The sequence below is a fragment of the Panthera pardus genome, unplaced genomic scaffold (genome assembly GCF_024362965.1).
Source record: "Panthera pardus isolate Hobbes unplaced genomic scaffold, ASM2436296v1 HiC_scaffold_20, whole genome shotgun sequence".
Lineage (NCBI taxonomy): Eukaryota > Metazoa > Chordata > Mammalia > Carnivora > Felidae > Panthera > Panthera pardus.
Genome location: NW_026526766.1, coordinates 14,425,233 through 14,446,382, shown reverse-complemented (window position 1 = coordinate 14,446,382; position 21,150 = coordinate 14,425,233). Strand labels below are relative to the sequence as shown.

The 21,150-nt window shown below is 44.0% G+C and overlaps 1 protein-coding gene across 5 annotated transcripts in view; it reads right to left on the bottom strand.

Moving 5' to 3' along the window:
• Positions 1-21,150, bottom strand: part of GDA (guanine deaminase) — a 104,870-nt gene that overhangs the window by 63,794 nt on the left and 19,926 nt on the right. The window contains exon 1 of one of the 5 annotated variants that reach the window (XM_019463607.2): positions 15,680-16,244. The exons of 1 other annotated variant lie outside the window; for it this stretch is intronic. In XM_019463607.2, the coding sequence (XP_019319152.1) occupies positions 15,680-15,802 (123 nt within the window). In that variant the 5' untranslated portion in view covers positions 15,803-16,244. Of the gene's footprint in view, positions 1-15,679; positions 16,245-21,150 lie in introns of those variants that run through there. 3 more of the 5 variants (XM_019463606.2, XM_019463604.2, XM_019463605.2) reach the window with 3 other exon arrangements.

Here is a 21,150-nt window from a genome sequence, read left to right as displayed (position 1 = left end):
TAGCAAATTGTCGATCTTGGAAAGGACACATAATTGCTTCAGGTTTACTGACAAATTGTCAGAATGCCTTAGGAGTTTTGTGTTGCAAGACAAAAAGACAAAAGCAAACAAAAATTTTATAACAGTAACTGACTACTATATCCTAAGGCTTCCATATACCACCAAACATCTGAGTAACAATAAAGCGTTTAACTTCTCCCATGCCAGAGCTGCTAAAGGTATAGACTTTAGAACTAGACCATGTGGCTTTAAATCCTGACTCCACTAGTTATCAGCTATGTGACCTTGAACAACGCACTTAAATTGTTGCTGACTCAAGTTTCCTCATCTGCAAAATGGAGACACAATGGTACTTAATTCACAGTGTTGTTGCAATGATTGAGTTAGTATACATAAAAGACTTAGACCAGTGGCTGAAACATAAGATGTGCTATACAGGGGCTCCTGGGTGGCTTAGTCGGTTAAGTGTCCGACTCTTGATCTCAGCTCAGGTCTTGATCTCAGGGTCTTGAGTTCAAGCCCTGCATTGGGCTCCCTGCTGGTCTACTTAAAAAACAAAAAAGTGCTATGCAATCTTTTGCCTGTATTAGAAACAATCACTTTCTTATTTATTCATTCCTCAAATATTTGCCGAGAACTACTTTGATAGCACATCTTCATTTGCCCATCTACATTCTCAAGAACATTATACCATTTTATTAAAAATGCCAAGTTTGGGTTTTTTTCAACTACTTCTTGAGAGTTACCGCATATATAACAAGGATGAGAAATCGCACTGAGGCACCGGTGCGGGCGAACCGGTTGGGCTTGTGGGCTTGCCAAGTGATACTGACCAACATGCTGACATCAGCTTCTGGGATTCGGTCCTAAACCCCCACAAAATGAGAAGCAGCCATCTGTGAAAATCACACCCGTGCACGTCAAGAGCTTGTGATGGAGTACATGCCAATCAAATCATGGAACACAGAGGTTGGGGGAAGCTGCTTAAAATATTTTTCTTGGCCTACCTTTTGTCGTGTTCGGTAATGCATTTCAACTGATAACAATTCAAGGCAGCACATACTTTTGAAATGTACCTCATATGCCCATCAAACTGCTAAGGATATATACATCAGATATATACATATCAGATATACGTAGAAGAAATAATCCTCACCTTTCAAGAGTTCATATTCTAGGGGCACCTAGTTGGTTTAGTGTCCCACTCTTGGTTTCAGGTCAGGTCATGAACTCACGGCTTGTGAGTTCGAGCCCCAATCCAGCTCTGTGCTGAGAGCTCAGAGCCTGAAGCTTGCTTTGGATTCTGTCTCTCTCTCTCTCTCTCTCTCTCTCTCTCTGCCCCTCCCCTGCTCATGCTCTTTCTCTCTCAAAAGTAAGTTAACATCAAAAGAACGAAAAAAAAAAGTTTATATTCTAGCTGGGGAAATAAAATTTAAGTGCATATAGGAAACTGAGAACCGTGCACGGTGGCATATTTGTAAAGTCCAAACTGGCATTACAGACTGAGCTGAGAAAACTCAAGAGAAGGGAGAAATCAGTGAGGACTAGAGAAATGAGTTTGCTTTTTGGAGGAGGTGATGGATAAGGTATACATACATATGGGAGAATGAGAGGTAAGGGTATTTGGGGTGTGGACAAAACGATGGCGAAGCCCAAAGGCATGACTAAATGTAAACTGATGTGGGTTTATATTACTATTTGTCACTTCATTTTGTTTCCATATCCTTTCATCTTACTGCCTTCTTACTCTACCTGCCCAATGCTTTGGCATTTTGGAAGCACCCAATCCTTTCTAGGTTACATGTGTAATTCTCCTTATTCTAATTTCAATTGACATAAATCTAGCGTAAGCCTTCTTGTTTTTCTCCTGCTTCCTACTTGATTATCTGGACAGAGAAAGAAAAAAAAAAAACAGAACGATTATACAAGCCTGTGTTCAAACATGTATAGATTGCAATTCTCCTTAATATGAGTCATTCAGGAGTTGTTTTTCTCAGCTGGATTAAATCTCCTTTTCAAAGTCATCCACCAGGAGGGATGGAAGGGGAGAGGTTTTTCTTGGTACCCTTAGAGAAAGTCCAAAAATGCTTTCCTGCAAACTTGACTGCATTTTTAAATAAAGGAAACATCTGGCTTTATGGTCTTTTCTAGTTTTATTTATTTATTTTTGTTTTAATTTCAAAAAAAAATCTCAAACTCAAGGAAAAATTATGCCTTTCCTGTTAGATCTTAATAAAATGAAAACAGTTTCGCTGCTGGCATCCTGTACTATAAAACAAAAATACTGACCGAATACCAGGAATTCTGGTGACGCCGAGACGGTAAGTAACATTTCTGAGATAAGAGTGCAAAATGATTATTAAGAAGGCTGCAACCACGTCTAAGCACTGGCACATACATGTTTGCAAATGTCTTGATATCCACTCAAACACTGGCGAGCGGGAGATACCAACATGCTTATATAATGTTACAAGTGGCACATTTGTATAAAAAGTACTCAGGTAACCTAAGAATTGGGAGAATAAAACATACATAATTTATTTGTATTTTATTACTATTAAAGGCACTACCTTATTTTTCTCAGAGGATAAACAAAAGTATTGCACATTTATCATCTCAAAAGAGTGGTCTATGACCACTGTCTTCATTTTCTTATCTTCCACCCATTCCAAAACCCAAATGAAGCTGATTGTCATCTTCTCTATAGCCAAATAAGTTTTCTTTCTTTCTTTTTTCTTTTTTGTTTATTTATTTATTTTGAGAGAGACAGAGACCACCCAAGTCAGGGAGGAGCAGAGAGAGAGAGAATCCCAAGCAGGCTCTGAGCTGCCAGCACAGAGCCAGGTGTGGGGCTCGAACTCATGAAACCACAAGATCATGACCTGAGCTGAAACCAAGAGTCAGATGCTTGACTGACCGAGTCACCCAGGCGCCCCCTTCCCCAAATAAGTCTTCTTAAGGTCGCCAATAACCTCAGGTTGCTAAATCCACTGGACATGTTCCCAGTATTATTCCTCTTCCTCCTACCATTCAATGACATGTACCATCTGTTCTATTCCCTCCTTTTTTTTTTTTTTAATGTTTATTTGTTTCTGAGAGAGACAGACAGACAGACAGACCACAGACAGGGGAGAGGCAGAGAGAGAGGGAGTCACAGAATCCGAAGCAGGCTCCAGACTCAGAGCTGTCAGCACAGAGCCTGACATGGGGCTTGAACCCATGAACCGTGAGATCGTGACCTGAGCCCAAGTCCAACGCTTAACCAACTGAGCCACCCAGGCACCCCCCTCCTTCTTGAAGTTGTCCCCCATCCTTTGTTTCCTATTATACCACATTCCCGGGGTTATCCTCTGACCTTTGGGTTGCCCTTCTCATCTCACTCAGTCTTTTACTCCAAACTCAACCACCAAGGTTAATATAGTTCCTGTTCTTTTCTCAAACTTTATTCCACATTTTATATCTCCCACTCAGATATCTCCTCTGATATTCAGACCTGCCAGCCACCCCCTACTTGGCATCTCCACATGGATGTCACAAGGGGGCCTCAACTCAGCATGACCAGAAAAGACCTCTGAATCTGCCCTCCCCGGGTAGATCTCTTCTTCTGTTCCCTCAACCAGTGATGGCCAACACATCCATTCAGTTGTAGAAGCCTGAAATACAGGGGAAGCTTGTCCCTAGCCCTCTTTAGCCAAACGGTCACCACACCTCATTGATTTCTGCCTCCCTATTGTCTCACACATCTGCCCATTTCTCTCCAACTCTATCACCACCTACTTGCCCTGTTCCACAGTCCAGTCTGTTTTCCTATAATTATTACTCTGCAATTATTGTTTATATATTTTTTTAAATGCAAATCTGATCTGCCTTCCTCTCTGTAACATTCTTCACTGGTTTCCCATTGTACTGCCTTTGGGATAAACAAAAAAGCCTATTATCGCCTGACACGTATCTCCCTGGCTTCATCTATTTCCACCAACCCCTCCCCCCCACCTCCACCCTCCACAGCATCAGTTTCCAGTTGTTTCCCCCCACTGGGTCTTTGCATAGGCCTTTCCTCTTTCTCTGACGAATTACCTCCCATGCAACCTTCAAACTCAACTCAAATGTTGCTTCCTTAGGGTTGCATTCTTGAAGCCTCTCTTCACAATAAGCCAAGTCCTCTGGTTTCACACCTCCTTAGTGCTCTGCATTTTTCTTTCTTAGAAATTATATACTTTTCCATGCTCATGTGGTTATTGACTCTGAACGCAAATAAGGCAGAACCTGCATCTGTTTTGCTCATTGTTTTGTCCCTAACCCCTTGAAGCCTTTGTTCTTTCTTCTTCAGCTACCAATTCTTATGAGCTCCAAGCATCCTAGCTACACAGGACTGTGAGTCCACACCAGGCTGGATCTTGAGGAGATTCATGTGCTCACACTGACCCGAGGACCTAGAGTGGCTTCTCTCTGTGTTTTATACTTAAAACAAAAACAAAAACAAACAAACAAAGACAACAGGTTAAGGCATACATGAGACCCTTCTACACATGGCAGGGGAAAAACAACCTCTAGGTTAAATAGTATGGAGGAGGGGCACCTGGGTGCCTCAGTTGGTTAAGTGTCCTACTTCGGCTCAGGTCGTGATCTCACGGTTTATGGGTTCAAGCCCCGTGATGGGCTCTGTGCTAACAGCTTGGAGCCTGAAGCCTGCTTCAGATTCTGTGTGTCCCTCTCTCTCTCTGCCCCTCACCCCCTCTCAAAACAAAACAAAACAAAACATTAAAAGAAATAAATAAATAGTATGGGTGAAAAACTTTGCCCCATCTATGCATCCCCCCAAAATAGCGTAGAGAGCATAGCAGACCATTCTGTCCTTTCACTCAGAAGCATTTACTGAATGGCGATTTTGTGCTAAAGCAGTAAGTACTATGAGGGCAGGAGACGGATAATAAGAGTTATTATTCATGGAGGGCCTAGCATGTTCCAGCACTGTAAATTGTAAGTGGCAATTTAAAAGCAATATTTTCAGTAAATTACCATTTTATGAAGACGTGAACACTTAACAAACCATAATATAAAACCAAAGGGAATAAGCAGTCCTATATAATCTACATTATTCCGAATCCTTCACATGGTTCGAGCTAAAGGCATTTGAGAATTTTATGAGGTCTCAGAGTTCCAATTAAACTCTACTTTTCCAGGTTCTTAATTATTCACTAGGACATGAAACTAATTACAACCCCCAGTGGCCAAATACGTTGTATCAAGCATCTAGCTTAGAAAAACCCAGAGTTCTTGTTCAAACAATTGGTTGTTTGGAAGATATTTTTAGCTAGCTGTACATTTCGCTGACTCCTCAAGTGAACTTTTCCATCCTGGTTATCATGTGGTGAAAAAATCCAAACACCATTTATTTATCCAACAAATAGTCATCTGAGTGCTTACCATATGCTAACAGCTGTGGATACAAAAGTGAAAAAGTTGAAAGAAAGAAAGAAAGAAAGAAAGAAAGAAAGAAAGAAAGAAAGAGGAAGGGAAGGGGATGGGAGGGGAGGGGAGGGAAGGGAGGGAAAGGGAAGGGAAGGGAAGGGAAGGGAAGGGAAGGGAAGGGAAGGGAGGGGAGGGGAGGGGAGGGGAGGGGAAAGGAAGGGAAGGGAAGGGAAGGGAAGGGAAGGGAAGGGAAGGGAAGGGAAGGGAAGGGAAGGGAAGGGAAGGGGAGGGAAGGGAAAAGAAGGGAAGGGAAGGAAAAGAAAGGGAAGGAAAGGGAAGGGAAGGAAAAGAAAGGGAAGGGAAGGAAAGGAAAGGGGAGGGGAGGGAAGGGAAGGGAAGGGAAGGAAAGGAAAGGGAAGGGAAGGAAAGGGAAGGGAAGGAAAAGAAAGGGAAGGAAAGGAAAGGGAAGGAAAGGAAAGGGAAGGGAAGGAAAAGGAAGGGAAGGAAAGGGAAGGAAAGGAAAGGGAAGGGAAGGAAAGGGAAGGAAAAGAAAGGGAAGGGAAGGAAAGGGAAGGAAAAGAAAGGGAAGGGAAGGAAAAGAAAGGGAAGGGAAGGAAAGGAAAGAGAAGGGAAGGAAAGGAAAGGAGGAAGAAAGAAAGAAAGACAGTCATAGTCCCTGCCTTCAAGGTGAGGTTATGGGGGAGATTCAAGAAAAAAAGTAAGAGATGTAAGGAGGTGCCAAACAAAAAGGGGGACAAAATGGGCTTAGCTATTCCTGAGAACAGGAGGACTAGAGTGATAACCAACCAAATGGGTAAACTTTGGAAACATTAAGCTAAGTGAAAAAAGTCGGGCACAAAAGGTCACATACTGTATGTGTGCATTTATTTGAAGCATCTGGGATATGCAAATCTAGAGAGAGAAAGCAAATTAGTGGTTGCTGAGGGGGGGAGGGGAAGAATAGGGGGTGGCTGCTACATGGTTCATGCTCCAAACATATTCTGGAACTAGGTAATGGTAATGGTTGTACTGTGACTGTAATAAAGGACACTGAAGTGCACACGTTAAAATGGTAAATATTATATTAAATTATAAAAGTAAAACGAAAACGAAAAACTAACACTGTGAAAAGCTAGAATGTGCAACATAAAAATTCTCCTCCACGTCCCTAACTCTCCGCTCCTACTCTACAAAAGTAAATATTATTTTTGGTTCTCAATTTTATATATTTTTAACGTTTATTTATTTATTTTTAAGAGAGAGAGAGTGCGTGTGTGCTTGTGGATGAGGGGAGGAGAGAAAAGGAGACAGGAAACCCCAAGCGGGCTCCGCGTCCCCAGTGCGGGGCTCGATCCTGCAAACTGTGAGATCACGATCTGAGCTGAAATCAAGAGTTGGACACTTGGGGCGCCTGGGTGGCTCAGTCAGTTAAGCGTCCAACTTCGGCTCAGGTCTTGATCTCACAGTTGTGAGTTTGAGCCCCACATTGGGCTCTGAGCTGACAACTAGAGGCCTAAGGGTCTGCTTCAGATTCTGCGTCTGCCTCTCTCTCGCTCTTTCTCTCTCTCATTTGAAAATAAATAAACATTAAAAAAAAAGAGTCGGTCACTTAACAGATGGAGCCACCCAGGTGCTCCATTTTGGCTCTTAATTTTAATGTTGCCTTCCAGAAATGTGTTTTATAAGTGTGTTTATAAGGGTATAGGTGCATGGAGAGGTTGTATGATCACATGATACACTTTTTCTGCCCACGTAAGCCTTTGGGGAACAGCAGGCCTTTAAAATTCCTAGGAAGCCTAGAAGAACTTACTTGTAATTAGAACTACAGTATCATTGCTTTAGCCTTCAAAGATTTTTTTTAACTCGTGAACCAATAGCTTGTCGATAAATTGAGATCCGCGCAATCGAGTTTTCAAGTGGGGTTTTAACTGAGAAAGGTTCATTCAGTCAAAATAATTCTTCAAAACCCAGTAATAGGCTGGGAAGAGCAAGAGGTCTGTGGCTATAGGAACCGGTGTTCTGCGGGTGCCAACCTGAGCGGGGACAATAGGGAAAGAAAAGATGCAAAGGTGTTTGTTGTGAAATGGTCTCAGGTAACAGTGCATGAATAACTTATTCATGGGAGGAAAAAAATCTTCATTTCACAAGCAGAAGCACTGAATACAAGGGTCAAAAGATTTTGAAAACTGGATCTCCATTAGAAGTTAAATTTGAAGTTAATGTAGCTTATCTTTTAGAATTAATAAAGTAGTATAATAAAGTCAACTAAAAAAAAGTCTTCACAAAGGAAAAGAGTATGGCTTTTTAGACAGTAGGAAACAATGTCAGTCAGAATCATGCATGAGGTAAGAGATGATCAACCTTGGAAAATGATTACAGAGAAATTCCATGAACAGAAAACACTACAGAACCAGAGAGTGGCAAACTCCAGTCACACTCAACAGCATTGCTTCAAAGCCTCAAAGAAGAAGTCCAATTGTGCTTTTAAAAAATCTCTCCAGGGGCACATCAGTTAAGCATCCGACTTCGGCTCAGGTCAGGTCATGATCTCACAGCTCGTGAGTTTGAGCTCCGTGTTGGGCTCTGTGCTGACAGCTCAGAGACTGGAGCCTACTTTGGATTCTGTGTCTCCCTCTCTCTCTGCCCCTCCCCTGCTCACACTCTGTCTCTCTCTCTCAAAAATAAATAAACATTAAAAAAAATCTCTCTGGGATATAGTCTTACCGTTGTTAGAATGGCTGGAGACAAAAAGACAAGAAATAATAAGTGTTGGCAAGGATATGGAGAAAAAGGAAGCTCATGCACTGTTGGTAGGAATGTAAACTGATGCAGCCACTGTGAAAGACAGTATGGAGGTTCTTCAAAAAATTAAAAATAGAACTACCATATGACCCAGTAATTCTACTACTGTGTATTTACCCAAAGAAAAGAAAAACACTCATTTGAAAAAGATATCTGCACCCCTATGTTTACTGTAGCATTATTCACAATAGCCAAGATAGGGAAGCAACCCGCGTATCCATCGATAGATCAATGGATAAACACACACAAAGAAATATTACTCAGCCATAAAAAGAGAATGAGATCTTGCTGTTTGTGACAACAAGGATGGACCTAGAGGGTATTATGTTAAGTGAAATGAGTCAGAAAAAGACAAATGCCATATGATTTCACTTGTACGTGGAACCTAAAAAAAACAAAATGAATGAATAAAAAAAAAAAAGGCAGAAATGGACACATAAATACCAAGAACAAATTGATGGTCGCCAGAGGGCAGAAGGTAGGGGAATGCACAAAATGGGTGAAGGGGGGTGGGAGATCCAGGCTTCTAGTTATGGAATGAGTAAGTCATGGAGATAGAAGGTACAGTATAGGGAACAGAGTCAGTGGTACTATAATAGCATCGTATGGTGAGTGTTGGTGAGCATAGCACAAAGTATGGGGTCATGGAATCACTATGCTGTACATCTGAAATTAATGTAACACTGAGTATCAACTATACTTCAATTTGAAAAAAAAAATCTCTCTGGAGCTATAAATGTCTTTTTCACTCATCACGCATGACTGTCTTTGTACTACACACCACATTCAACACATTTTACACACACACTACACAACACATTCAATAGACCTAATTTGCATTCAAACGATAAGTCAATGTTGAGGGGCCCTAAGGACAATAGGGTTTCAGCCCTTCTCATGACAGGAGGCAGGAGGGACTCCTTGAAAGAGCACAGACCTTGAAATCAGTCATGAGTGTGAATCTTGGCTTTGCCACTAACTTGCTGTGGCCGCAGCTGAGACAGACAATTCTCTGAGCCTCCCTTCTTCATTTGTAAAGCACAGATGATGAAGCAAAAAAAGGACGATGATGATGCGGTCTCATCTCAGAATTGCTAACGTACAAAGAATCTGCCAGAGTCTGACAAAGAGTATGACTTAATAAATGTTACCTTCTCTCCAGTTCACCTCCCATTTGTAAAAGAAGTTCACACTAGCCCAGTGAGTGAGGACGTTCTATAAAGCTAAGCATAATGAAAGGCAAAAATGAAATAATTACTTTACCGAAAGAAAAGATAAGAACAGTGGCCAATATTTATTGTGCAATTGCTATGTGCCAAGTACTTTACACACTCTGTCTTATCTGCCTCACCACTCCTTCAGGGTGCTATTATTGTCCACAATTTATACATGAGGTGCCAAGGCTTAGATATGTTAGAAAATTCATCCAGGTAAGAGGCAGAGTTGGGGTCTGAATCCACATAGTCTGACTCCAGAAGCCATGCTCCTCACCACCAGAAAAACACTGGTGTCAGTATATATGCCAACTTTTGTGGGAGAACAAAGGGTAATTTATTGCAACTGAAGGAGGATGGCCAGGGCAACTTTTGAGAAGAAGAAGAAGACATCAGAACTGGGCCTTGAAGGAAGAGCAAGATTTTATTTTGACAGAGGTGGAGTGAAAAGGGGGATATAAAAAGGAGGACTATTCCGGGCTGTGAGATTGGCACCCACAAAGGAGGCATAAAAGAACACGATGTGCTGGGGAACAGTGAGAAGTTGGCAGGGATAGACATCCCTGAGCTCATGGATACCTCGTGGTGTAAACGAGTCATGGAAATCCCTCTCCCATTTGCCAGAGAGAAACACGGAGCAGGAGGAAGTATTTGTTAGAAAAGCAGGGTGGGGTCAAATAATGTCATCCCTAGAATGTCGATCAGGAACATTTGGATCTCAGAGACAACACAGAGCCGATGGTAGTGGTATGAGAGGCGATACGTGATGCTCGCCATGCTCCAAGGAAGTAGCCTTCGGGGATGTGGAGAGCATTGATGAGAGAAACGGGCAAACCTTGCCCTGCCCTTGTGAAATTGATAACCTGGTGGTACACTGACATGACCCATCAGAACTTGAACTAATCAGGGGGTGGAGAGAAGGCTTCCCTTAGTGTCAAGTGACATTTAAATTGTGATCTAAAGGAGGAGTAGGCATTAAATAGACATCGGAATGCAGAAGAGCAAACAGCTAGGAGGCTCCTGTATTAGTTTTGCAAGAGAAAGTGAAAGGCTGGACAAGGTCAATGATAATGGACAGGGCGCATACAAAGATACCCCAGAGGAAAACAAGCTGGTCTGGACTAAGGATCTGGGTGCCTGGAAAGACACTGACATTTTGGGCCAACAAGGAGAAGACAGAAATGGGGAAAAGGAAAAGGCAGTGAGCAGTCCTTTGAAATAATATGATTTTTTGGAAAAAAAGCAGTGCCGTAGTTAGAGGTGCCCTGGGCTGCAATTAACAGATGTGTAGACCAAAAAAAAAGCCATTTCATTATCCCGCAGAAGTCTGAGGGCAGTAGGCGGAGGGCAGTTCCCGGGACAGTTAACTATCCAATGATGTTATTCATGTATGTATTCGATGATGTTCAAAGACAGACCAGGTAAGTGTCTCTGAAATCCTCTAAAGCTCTTCCTCATCGTCTCAAACAAGGGCAGCAGGTCCACTCTTCACATGAGAACATCCAAAAAAGGAAGAACTCTTCCCACATTTACGAGGGAGAAAAATATTTCCCAGAAGCCTCTTAGCCAATTTCTTGCATGTCAGAATGTCAACACTGGCCACCCTTCAACACCAGGAAACTAGAAAAGTAAGTATCGCACCACACCTTTTAATAGAGTCACACGTATCTCTCTAACCATATCATCAAGTCCATTTGACCCGACCTAAGTTGACACCAATCCTGTCCACCTCTCTCCACCTCCACTGCTGATAACCGCTGATGTTTACTGGGCATATACTACGTCCAAGGCGGTATTCTATGCACCTGACAATTAGTAATTCACGTAAGCCCTCCAACAACCGTATGAGGGGGGGGGTTACGCTAGTTATTTTATTTTATTTTATTTTTTAAATTTTTTTTTTAATGTTTATTTATTTTTGAGACAGAGAGAGACAGAGCATGAACGGGGGAGGGTCAGAGAGAGAGGGAGACACAGAATCGGAAGCAGGCTCCAGGCTCTGAGCTGTCAGCACAGAGCCTGATGCGGGGCTCGAACCCATGGACCGTGAGATCATGACCCGAGCCGAAGTCGGACGCTTAACTGACTGAGCCACCCAGGCGCCCCACACTAGTTATTTTATACATGAGGAAACTGGAAAGCAGAAATGTTCAGTAACTTCATCAGATGCACATAGTTAGGTACTCTTAACAGTTCATCTCTTACCAGAAACTAATGTAACATTGTGTATCAACTATACTCATATCTTTTTTTTTTAATTTTTTTAATGTTTATTTATTTTTTTGAGAGAGAGATTGGCCGAGCATGAGCATGGGAGGGGCAGAGAGAGAGAGAGAGAGAGGAAGACACAGAATCTGAAGCAGGCTCCAGGCGTTCATATCTTAATTGACACAATGCACTGCCTCTCTCTTCTGAACCACATCCATTTCACCTAAACTACTGCAGCAGGCTCCTATCTGATCCCCTTGCCTGCACTTGACTCCTCTCCAATGCATTCTCTTTTTTTTATATTTATTTATTTTGAAAAAAGTGAAAGCGAGTGAGCTGGGGAGGGTCAGAGAGAGAGAGAGAACCCCAAGCAGGCTTTGCTCTGTCAGCACAGAGCCCGACATGGGGCTCGAACTCACAAACCGTGAGATCATGACCTGCGTTGAAATCAAGAGTCAGACACTTAACCGACTGAGCCACCCAGGTGCCCCTCTCTAATGCATTCTTTAACTTGAAGCTAAAATGACCTTTAAAAAGTGCACAGTTTGGGGTGCCTGGGTGGCTCAGTCAGTTGAGCGTCCGACTTCGGCTCAGGTCATGATCTCTCAGTTTGTGAGTTCAAGCCCCATGTCAGGCTCTGTGCTGACAGCTCAGAGCCTGGAGCCTGCTTCTGATTCTGTGTTGCCTCCTCTCTCTGCCCCTCCCATGCTCATGCTCTGTCTCTCTCTGTCTCTGAATAATAAATAAATGTTAAGAAGAAAAAAAAATTAAAAAGTGTACAATTTGATGATGGCAAATCTGTGTCTCTGCCCTCCAACTCCCTATGCACTCCAAGACCTTGCCCTGCCTATCTCTCCTGCCTTATCTTGAGTTATCCTTCTCCTAGAACTTTGGACTCTAACCACATCGATGCATTCATTCTTTTCTACCCCAGGGTCTTTGCACAGGCTGCTCCCTCCCTATCTCCAATGCCTCCTGCCCTACCTATTTAATTTCTACTCATCCTTTAGGTCACAATTTAAATGTCACTTGACACTAAGGAAAGCCTTCTCTCCACTCCCTGATTAGTTCAAGTTCTGATGGGTCATAGCAGTCTGTTAATGTATCACTATGTTATCAATTTCACAAGGGCAGGACAAGGTTTGCATGTTTCTCTCATCAACGTGTCGTCAGCAATGAGTCCAGTCTTTGGTTTAGGAGTCAGTCCACTTTTATTACAGGTACACGTCTAAGCTTTGTTGCTTAAAAGTGCAAGTCCTTTGAGGCTGAGGACTACGCCTCACAGAGGCGGCTTGCTCTAGTGAAGAGAATATGGCTTTGGCCCTGCTAATTCAAAATCCAGCTATGCCACCATCTCTGAAAGCATGCTTTCTCAAGTCTCAACTTCCCCATCTGTAATGGGAATAATGACACAGTAATATACTAAATACAATGTGCTGGCACGCCTGGCGACAAATGCCATGTAGATCTTTCTTCCCAGGTGCATCTTTGTGTCCCAGTGGGCCAATGACATGAGCTGGGATGCTGCACAGTGGAAATGTGGTGACCTCCCCACGTCCCACATAGTGCATCATAGGCCATGGCTTTCTTCTCCACCTGCTGGTCTGCACGATGCCATCATGTGGAAATATGCAAAAATGCTACAGTGAGCCAGAGGTTAAGGGTTTGCTAGGAGCATGTCACTTGAGTTACATGTCACTTGAGTTAACTCTGAATTCAAAATGCCCAATACTAAGATGTTGACGAGAGATTTTTTTAAATTAATGTAATTTTCAATGAGCTTTACTTAATGAATTAAAAGTAGTTAGTCATTACCATGCTCTAAGTCCTAAATGAAGTTACAGGAAATGAGAGATGAGGTCTAGAAGGAAGAGAGAGAAGGAAAGGAAGTCATGTCCCCTCTATCTGACAAGCTACCCCAGACCTGGGCTTGAAATGGAGAACTAGGTCCCAAGACCCTCTACAACTGGTCCCATCACACACCCTATACCCTTGTTTACCCCAAATCCACCCACAACCTGCATCCAAATGCCCTGGGACCTTTGCTGGAATGCCATTTCCTGGGGGCCACTCCAGATTCACCTTCTCTGGAGTGAGAATGACCCCCAGGAACCAGCACTTAAACACCCTTACGTGTTTCTGATCATCCCAAGGTTTGTGAACAGCTTTAGGAGCTCAGTAAAAATGTAAACATCACAATGACACCACACACTTATTTGTTTTATGGGGAGATAATCTTGTGGAAGAACCTTGACATTTTTTAAATGAACATTATCCCAGCAGCTACAAAGGCAAAGCAGCCCCATTTTCAAAATGGAGGAAGTCAAATCTTGGAATATATATGGCACATTCTTCCCTTACACGCAGTCTGCAGCCAACTGCCTTACAGCTAGAAGAGCAAATCAACAGTTACCAGTTCGGACATTTCATAAGGCACTCGATTAACTCACCTTTGTATTCAATTCCTAGCTATTTTCTTTTGTGGAGGAATGGCATTTTTCTAAATTTATAACTTCAGTATGCTCTCGCTGAGGAATAGACTTCCTGACTGAACTGCTAATTGCATGTTCGGGACACTCTTTCCTTCTTCTTCTCTAAAAGCCCCAGAAAAGGTAATTTTTTTTTTTTTAGGTGAATTACTTCCTTTTCTTACTACGCGCTACCCGGTGAAGGCAGTCTTCAAACCCACCCTCTTGTCTGCTATCTTCCCAAGTAAAATTCTAGATATGGGAAGTTGATTTTTAAATAGAAACCCAAGAGATGAACAGCTCCTGGTGATTAGGGAAACACCTCTGATCTCTCCCCAGAGTAGTGGTCGCTGTTGCTTTACTTCTTGGGACTAGCCCCAAGTCTAAGGGTTCCCTGAAACTTGAGGGTCAAACGCACCAGGCAATAATGTATCACTCTCGGTGGGGGTGGGGGGGGACATTATTAAAGCCTCCCCATTTGGGGGAGCTCTGCGAGTTCCATCACCTTGGAAACACAACAGCAGTCTCCCTGAATACACACAGAATCATTTTTAAGCATCATAAGAAAACAGGGTTCAGTTATCCCCAAACGTAAGAGTCACGATTCAAAACTGTCACTGACTCGGAAGCGTCTCGAGTCCAGGAATGGTATCTTCAAGCTGACAAGTCACAAATAGGTGTACTTTTGCTAACCAGACTGGTAGTTGAGGAAAAGCCCACCCTCGTCTTTATTTTTTTTTTTTTTTCTGCCAAAAATGGAATGGCTTCCACTTACCAAACTAGCCAAGCCACTGCTGATGCAGTCACCACCCCCAGCCCGGTGCGTCCAGCCCGGTGCGTATGAACAGTAAATATCAGACATCAAGTTACCTAGGTCGTTTGTAGAAATCCCGATTTGGGGAAAAGAAGTACAGAAGACACACTCATAGAGGACATTTTGAGCCTTAAAACGCAACTGCTTGCTTTGATGCAAATGGCTATGGGGTGGGGGGCAGGGTAGGGAGGACGTGGTTAATTTCGCTCTGACTACCTTTCTAGCATTATAAGTCATCTCGCTGGCATCGTTGGTATATTGTCTGTTGAGCAATCAAGTGAATGAAATCAGTTGTTTGCTTATTCTATGCACTGAAAGGGCTAAACAACACTAACCAAGTGACTCCCTCGTCTGTTATTTCTTTCACAATAAATTCAATGAAATGTACGGAGCGCCTAGCCTGTGCGAGGCACTATGCCAGGCGCCAAAGACACAAAGATGAATGAAGCAAGGTTCAGGTTTATTAGTGATTTCTTAATACTTGCGAGGGCACAGCCTCGCTCCCCCTTCCACCGCAGCCTGGACGGCTGTCTAACCAATCGTGGGTGTGAGTACTCCACAGCTCCCAGCTTCTGGGAACGTGTTACTCCCAGGCCAGCCCACGAACCTAGCCCCAGGGCTCTTGTGGCGTTCCCCAAGAGTCAAACAGTCAAGTTCAACTCTGGAGCCGAGGCTCTCGCTCCGCAGCGCAAGGTGCCAGACTCTTTCCACCTGTCCGCGCGCGCGCCCGTCGGGGTTCGCCAGACCCCGCGCCCGCTTACTTTGCCGCTGTCGCTCACGCCGAGGAGGTGGTCCCGTAGCACCTCCATGGGGTTAGTCCAGGTGGAGTGGATGAATGTCCCTCGGAAGATGTGCGCCAGGGGCGGCATCGGGGCGGCGCACATGTCAGCGGCAGAGCGCAGCGCGGGGTTCGCGAGCCGAGGAGGGCGCACCGGGCGGAGGTGCCAGGAGGGGTCCCTGCAACTGCGGGTGGCTGCCGAGTGCACCTGCTTGGGCCTCCTCCTGCCCCCGCTTTCCTGGGCGATCGCCTGCCCCCTGCAGGCCGCGCCCAGGGGCGGGTTCCGTGCCTCCTCGATGCCAATAGGATTTTCCTCCTGTGACTTGGCTCCGCACTCCCTTGGGGTGTGGTCTTTCTCTCCTCCCCTGTGTTAGTTTTTGATCTGTTAACTCTTTGAGTTTCCAAATTCACAGCCTACATCGCAGTTCTTTCAACCTGGGGTGGCTGAGTCACCAACCCAGGTGGGGAGGGAAAGAAAGGAAGGGGCAGAAGGAGCGGACGTTTCCAGCTTTGCACCTCCGTCGGTCGCTAAATTCGCCACTGCTCCGCGTCCCCCAGCCTCCTCCACCTGTCTTTTTTGGCACACTTCGCGTTGCGCCTGCCTGCTCTCTCTGCCCTTTAAACTTCGGGCTGCTTGTGACAAACCCTGTACCTCTTCAACCTGTAGCACTTTCAAAGTCTGAACAGTCCCAAGTTCAGGAACAGGTGGAAAGGTCCGCTAGAACTGCCTGTCTTACGGATCAGTTTTGTTTTCAGTTTCTGGGGATGCAGTATTTGTCCTAACCTGGTGTTCCGGAAGCATCCCTCAACAGAATTGCTGGGGGCCCCGCCAACAAAGGTTGATCTGTATCCCCAAATCCCTCTCTTTTTCCTTGAGTCCAGTGTTTTGGCGCTTGTGACCATCCACAAACAATTCCAGTTCCAGTCTTTCTCACACCTAAAACAAATGCATTTCTTTGATTTAATTCCAGTTGTACGGGGGGGGGGGGGGGCGGGCTTGGGATTAAGTTCTCAGGCCAAGTGGCTAGGAATGGCACTGTGGCATAGCTTGACGGAAAGAGCACTGGACTAGGAATCAAGAGACGATGGTCAAGGCAGTGAGCCTCGGCCTCTTGATCTTCATTTGTGAAAACTGAACTCCGAAGGGGTGGTTGTTAAGACCGCCTCAGGGTCAGCATTCCTTCCTTGCAATGCGTTCACAAAATCATTTACTAAATTCCTCCAGGGAGACCAACTGGTTTCCACTCAGGGCCACACACACTCTGCTCCTTCTGCCCTTAAGGCCGCCTGCGGATCTTCACCGTGACCGACCCTTCTCATCACTGGTTTGCCTCAAATGTAGCTCCAGAGTAATCTTCCCAGCTGGCAAACGAGCAGCAGCGCCCCACCCCCAAAGTTTCTATTCCATTCACCTTATTTCTGCCATTGCATTGATCATATCCATCCTCATTTATTGCCTGTTTTTCACTGATTTCTGCTCCTCTCCCTGCAAAACACACACACAGTAACGGAAGCACCACAGGACCAAGGCTCTCTCTCTCTCTTTTTTTTAATGTTTATTTATTTATTTGGGGGGTGGGGAGGAGCAGAGAGAGAGAGAATCCTAAGCAGGCTCCACGCTGCCAGTGCACAGCTCATCACAGAGCTCGATCCCACCAACCCGTGAGATCATGACCTGAGCTGAAATCAAGGGTCCCACACCTAACCGACTGAGCCACCCAGGCCAACCAGAGACCAGGGCTCTTATGCCTAGAATGGTGCCTGGGGTTTCTTACATGTTTACTGAATAAATGTATGCATGTTTTTTGGGGGGGAGCAGAGCAATAACCTGAGATAAATATCTATTGTGGCTCTTACCTAAAGGATAAGGGTTTCTCATTTCAGCGTACGAGCAGGCTTTCTCTGAGTTGCTGCTATTATGACGCGGGGCCAGTTTACATAAATGATTCGTTCCCCTCTCAGGTCCTTCACCCTGAGGAAACTGTGGTCCCAGGACACTGAGGTGGCTGGTCACCCTACCAGGGACTCAGAATTAGGAAGCCCTGAAGCTGAGAGCATCGTGCTTGCCTCTTAAGGTTGCCACGTTAGCCCTTTGTCCCTGTCATTTTGTCCTGATTCTGCAGACTCGCACACCTTCCCTGTAGGTCCAACAGCCAGCACAGTGAAAACATCCTCTTGACTCAGGCTTGGATACATATGAACCTCAGAAGGAAAAGTGAAGAAAATGTCAGGATTTTCGTGTAAAAAAGGAGTCCATTCAATGTTTCCAGAAGAGGTACTGGATCCCTAAAACAGATACGGCTAATATGTTATTTGTAATGAAAGCAACCTGAGTGACCAACAATAGAGACAAGTTTAGTGGAATATTATGCAGTTATTAAAAAGCAAGGAAATATTTAAAACAGCCACATGGCAATTACATAGAAGATGGTAAGTTTTTTAAAATATCATTTATGGGGTGCCTGGGTCGGTCTGTCATTTGAGCGTCTGACTCTTGACTTCAGCTCAAGTCATGATTGTCAGGGTCATGAGATGGAGCCCCGAGAGTAGCTCGGTGCTGGGCATGAAGCCTACTTAAGACTCTTTCTCTCCCTTTCCTTCAGCTCTTCCCCCACTCGATCTCTCCTCTCTCTCTCCCTCTCTCTCAAAATAAAATAAAATAAAATAAAATAAAATAAAATAAAAATGTCATTCATGCTATGGTTACGGTCATGAAAAGCCTATAGGCATATATGCTAGAATTTAAAAGGTATACCAAAACAATGGATGTCATTCTGTGGAGGTAATGGAATTGCTAGGGAATTTTGTTTTGATGTTTGTTGACATTGTTATGTGTGGCTTCTGGAATGAGTAATGATTGTGTAGCTTTAAATACAGTTAATCTTAAATAGAAGGAATGGGGTGGGGGGGGGCACCTGGGTGGCTCAGTGAGTTAAACTGCCGACTTTGGCTAAGTCACGATCTCATGGTTTGTGAGTTCGAGCCCCGCGTCGAGCTCTGTGCTCACAGCCCAGAGCCTGGATCCTGCTTCGGATTCTTTGTCTTCCTCTCTCTCTGCCCCTCCCCTGCTCACACTCTGCCTCTCTGTCTCTCTGTCTCTATCTAAAAAATAAATACACATTTAAGAACATTTTTTTAAATAGAAGGAGTGTACCTACCACCAGCACTCCTCAGGGATTATGTCTTCCAAGCAGTACTGACTTCTGCTCCAATTCCCAGCCAAGCTGTAGGGCCTGTGCTTGGGATCCAGTACCCTCAGCTCAGCCAGGTTCAGGAAGTTTTGGCTTCCCAACTAATCTCATCTGTTCTCCATCCTCATCTTTTACGCTGCTGGTCCCCCTGCAGTTTTGACTCTCATCTGGGCTTCCCCACGAAAATGTTCTCAAGGCCACTGAAGTTTGAAGGAAGAAAGGAGCGCAGAACTTTCATATTCACCTTTGAAACGTAGACCAAGCCCATCACAAGACAGCTTCTGGTTAATATGACTATTGCCTGGCCAGGCAAAGCATGTGACCGATGGTATTTATTGTGCTTCCAAAGTCTCAAGGAAATAGCAGTTTTTTTCTTCAGTTCTTTCGATAGCCCACATTCATATTCATGCAGTATTAGAACTGAAGTTATTATTCATGTACATTTCACTGCTATTTTCTAGTATCACTATTCAGTTTCTCAAAAAGAAATCCAACAATGGTGTGCACTTTCAGAGTCCTACCCTCACATATCATTTCTTTCCAAAGAAAGGAGATGCTCCTTGGTATGGAGGCTTCCTGAAGCTCTCGCTGCTTCTTTGGGCTCTTCTCCTTCCGTATCCCACATACTCTGCGTCTACTTTGCTCACGATCTCTGCCTGAAGTGCCCTTAATGCCACATTACACCGCACTTGCCTTATTCCACTGCCCACTCTCCCCTGGCTAAATCCTTCAGCTTAATCGCCCCTTCCCAACTCCCTCTAGAAAGCCTTTACACCTCCTCTCTGTCTCAAGTACTAAGTGCTCCTTCTCTGAGTTCGCAGGGTATTATCGTTATTCTTTTATTAGTCTATCTTCAGTAGAAGATTGTGTTCTCCTTAAGGACCGTATCTTCTTCCTTTCTTTCTCTGTATCCCCTTAACACAGTGTGTGGACAGTAGGAAGTACTCAATAGCCTTATATAAATGTTGAATTTCAAGTGATGGCTCTATTGCTTACATTTTAGTGATTAAAAAATCTATAGAGGGCGTGTGCTAATGGCAATCAGTTCATTGGGAGTAAAGGTTAAGAAAGAGCTTTATTTTACTTCTTTAGTTTTCCAACATTTCATATGAAAATTTTCAAACACACAGAAAAGTTGAACAGCTTCCTTTCTTAAGATCACACTTCTTCTATCTCAAATGGAGCCAAGTGGTCTCAAAACTCCACAACCACTGAGAGGGACCAGTATATTCTAAACCTCTAACGTCCTGAGGCAAAGGATGGGACCATAGCACGATCAGTTTTACATTTTGTTCACTTTATTAGTATCATCATACCCACAGCTACTCAATCTCTCCTGCTAGATAGAACTTGACTGCTGAAAAAGGCTTTCTCTTCTACTTCCTTATTCTGAGCCTCACAACAAATCTATAGAGTAGGAAGTTTAAGCATTTAGGTATGGAGAAACCGAGGTTGGCGTGCCTGTCTAGTTAGTATAGGATGGACGTGGGTCTCCACACCAGTTGTTCTCATACATTGCCTCCATACAGTAAACTGCAAAGAATTTTCCATTCAATTTTGTCATGACGACGTCACTGCATTGTGGGTTGTCATTTACAACTGTCACATTGTACATGATTTCCCAACAGTTGCCAGTGACACACAGATCTACCCTGAAGTGAAGCCAGTGGACCTTGAGAAGAACAGTCCAATCATCACAGGTCAGTAAAAACGATGCAGTGCGAATAACTCATGTTTTCATGAGGCACAGTGAAGGACAGGTGGGTTAAATGAGAAGTCACTTTCCTCTTCCAGGCAGGAGAGAAGTTGTCATTGCACAGTGAAATAGATGCCTGCCTATTTTATTTATTCTTCTTTTGTAGCTAAATCTATCAGTTTCCATGGTGCCCCATGTTCACCATGGAAACTCTGACAAGCTTGTTATGCTTCACAGAAGAAAAAAAAAAAGCACACCAAAAATCCAAGATGGGATAAATGCAGTCCTTTTAAAATTGTGTTCTTCTGAGTAGGAAGACTTGAAAGATAGCAAATCATAATGATCTCGATTTTCCAGTTCTTAAGTCAGAAGGCAGGTTTGCATTCCCATCAAAGGAGCATCCTTGGCCCCCCAACTATTTTATCTGTGTAGCAGTAGTTATGTCTGTGACTGTCTCACTTCTGCATTTCCTGGCAACAGAGAGGTGGTTCAGTCCTCATTTCACTGATTTTTAGAAGAATATTGTGCTAGTCCCCATATATTTGTCCCGTTTGTCCATTCAGCATT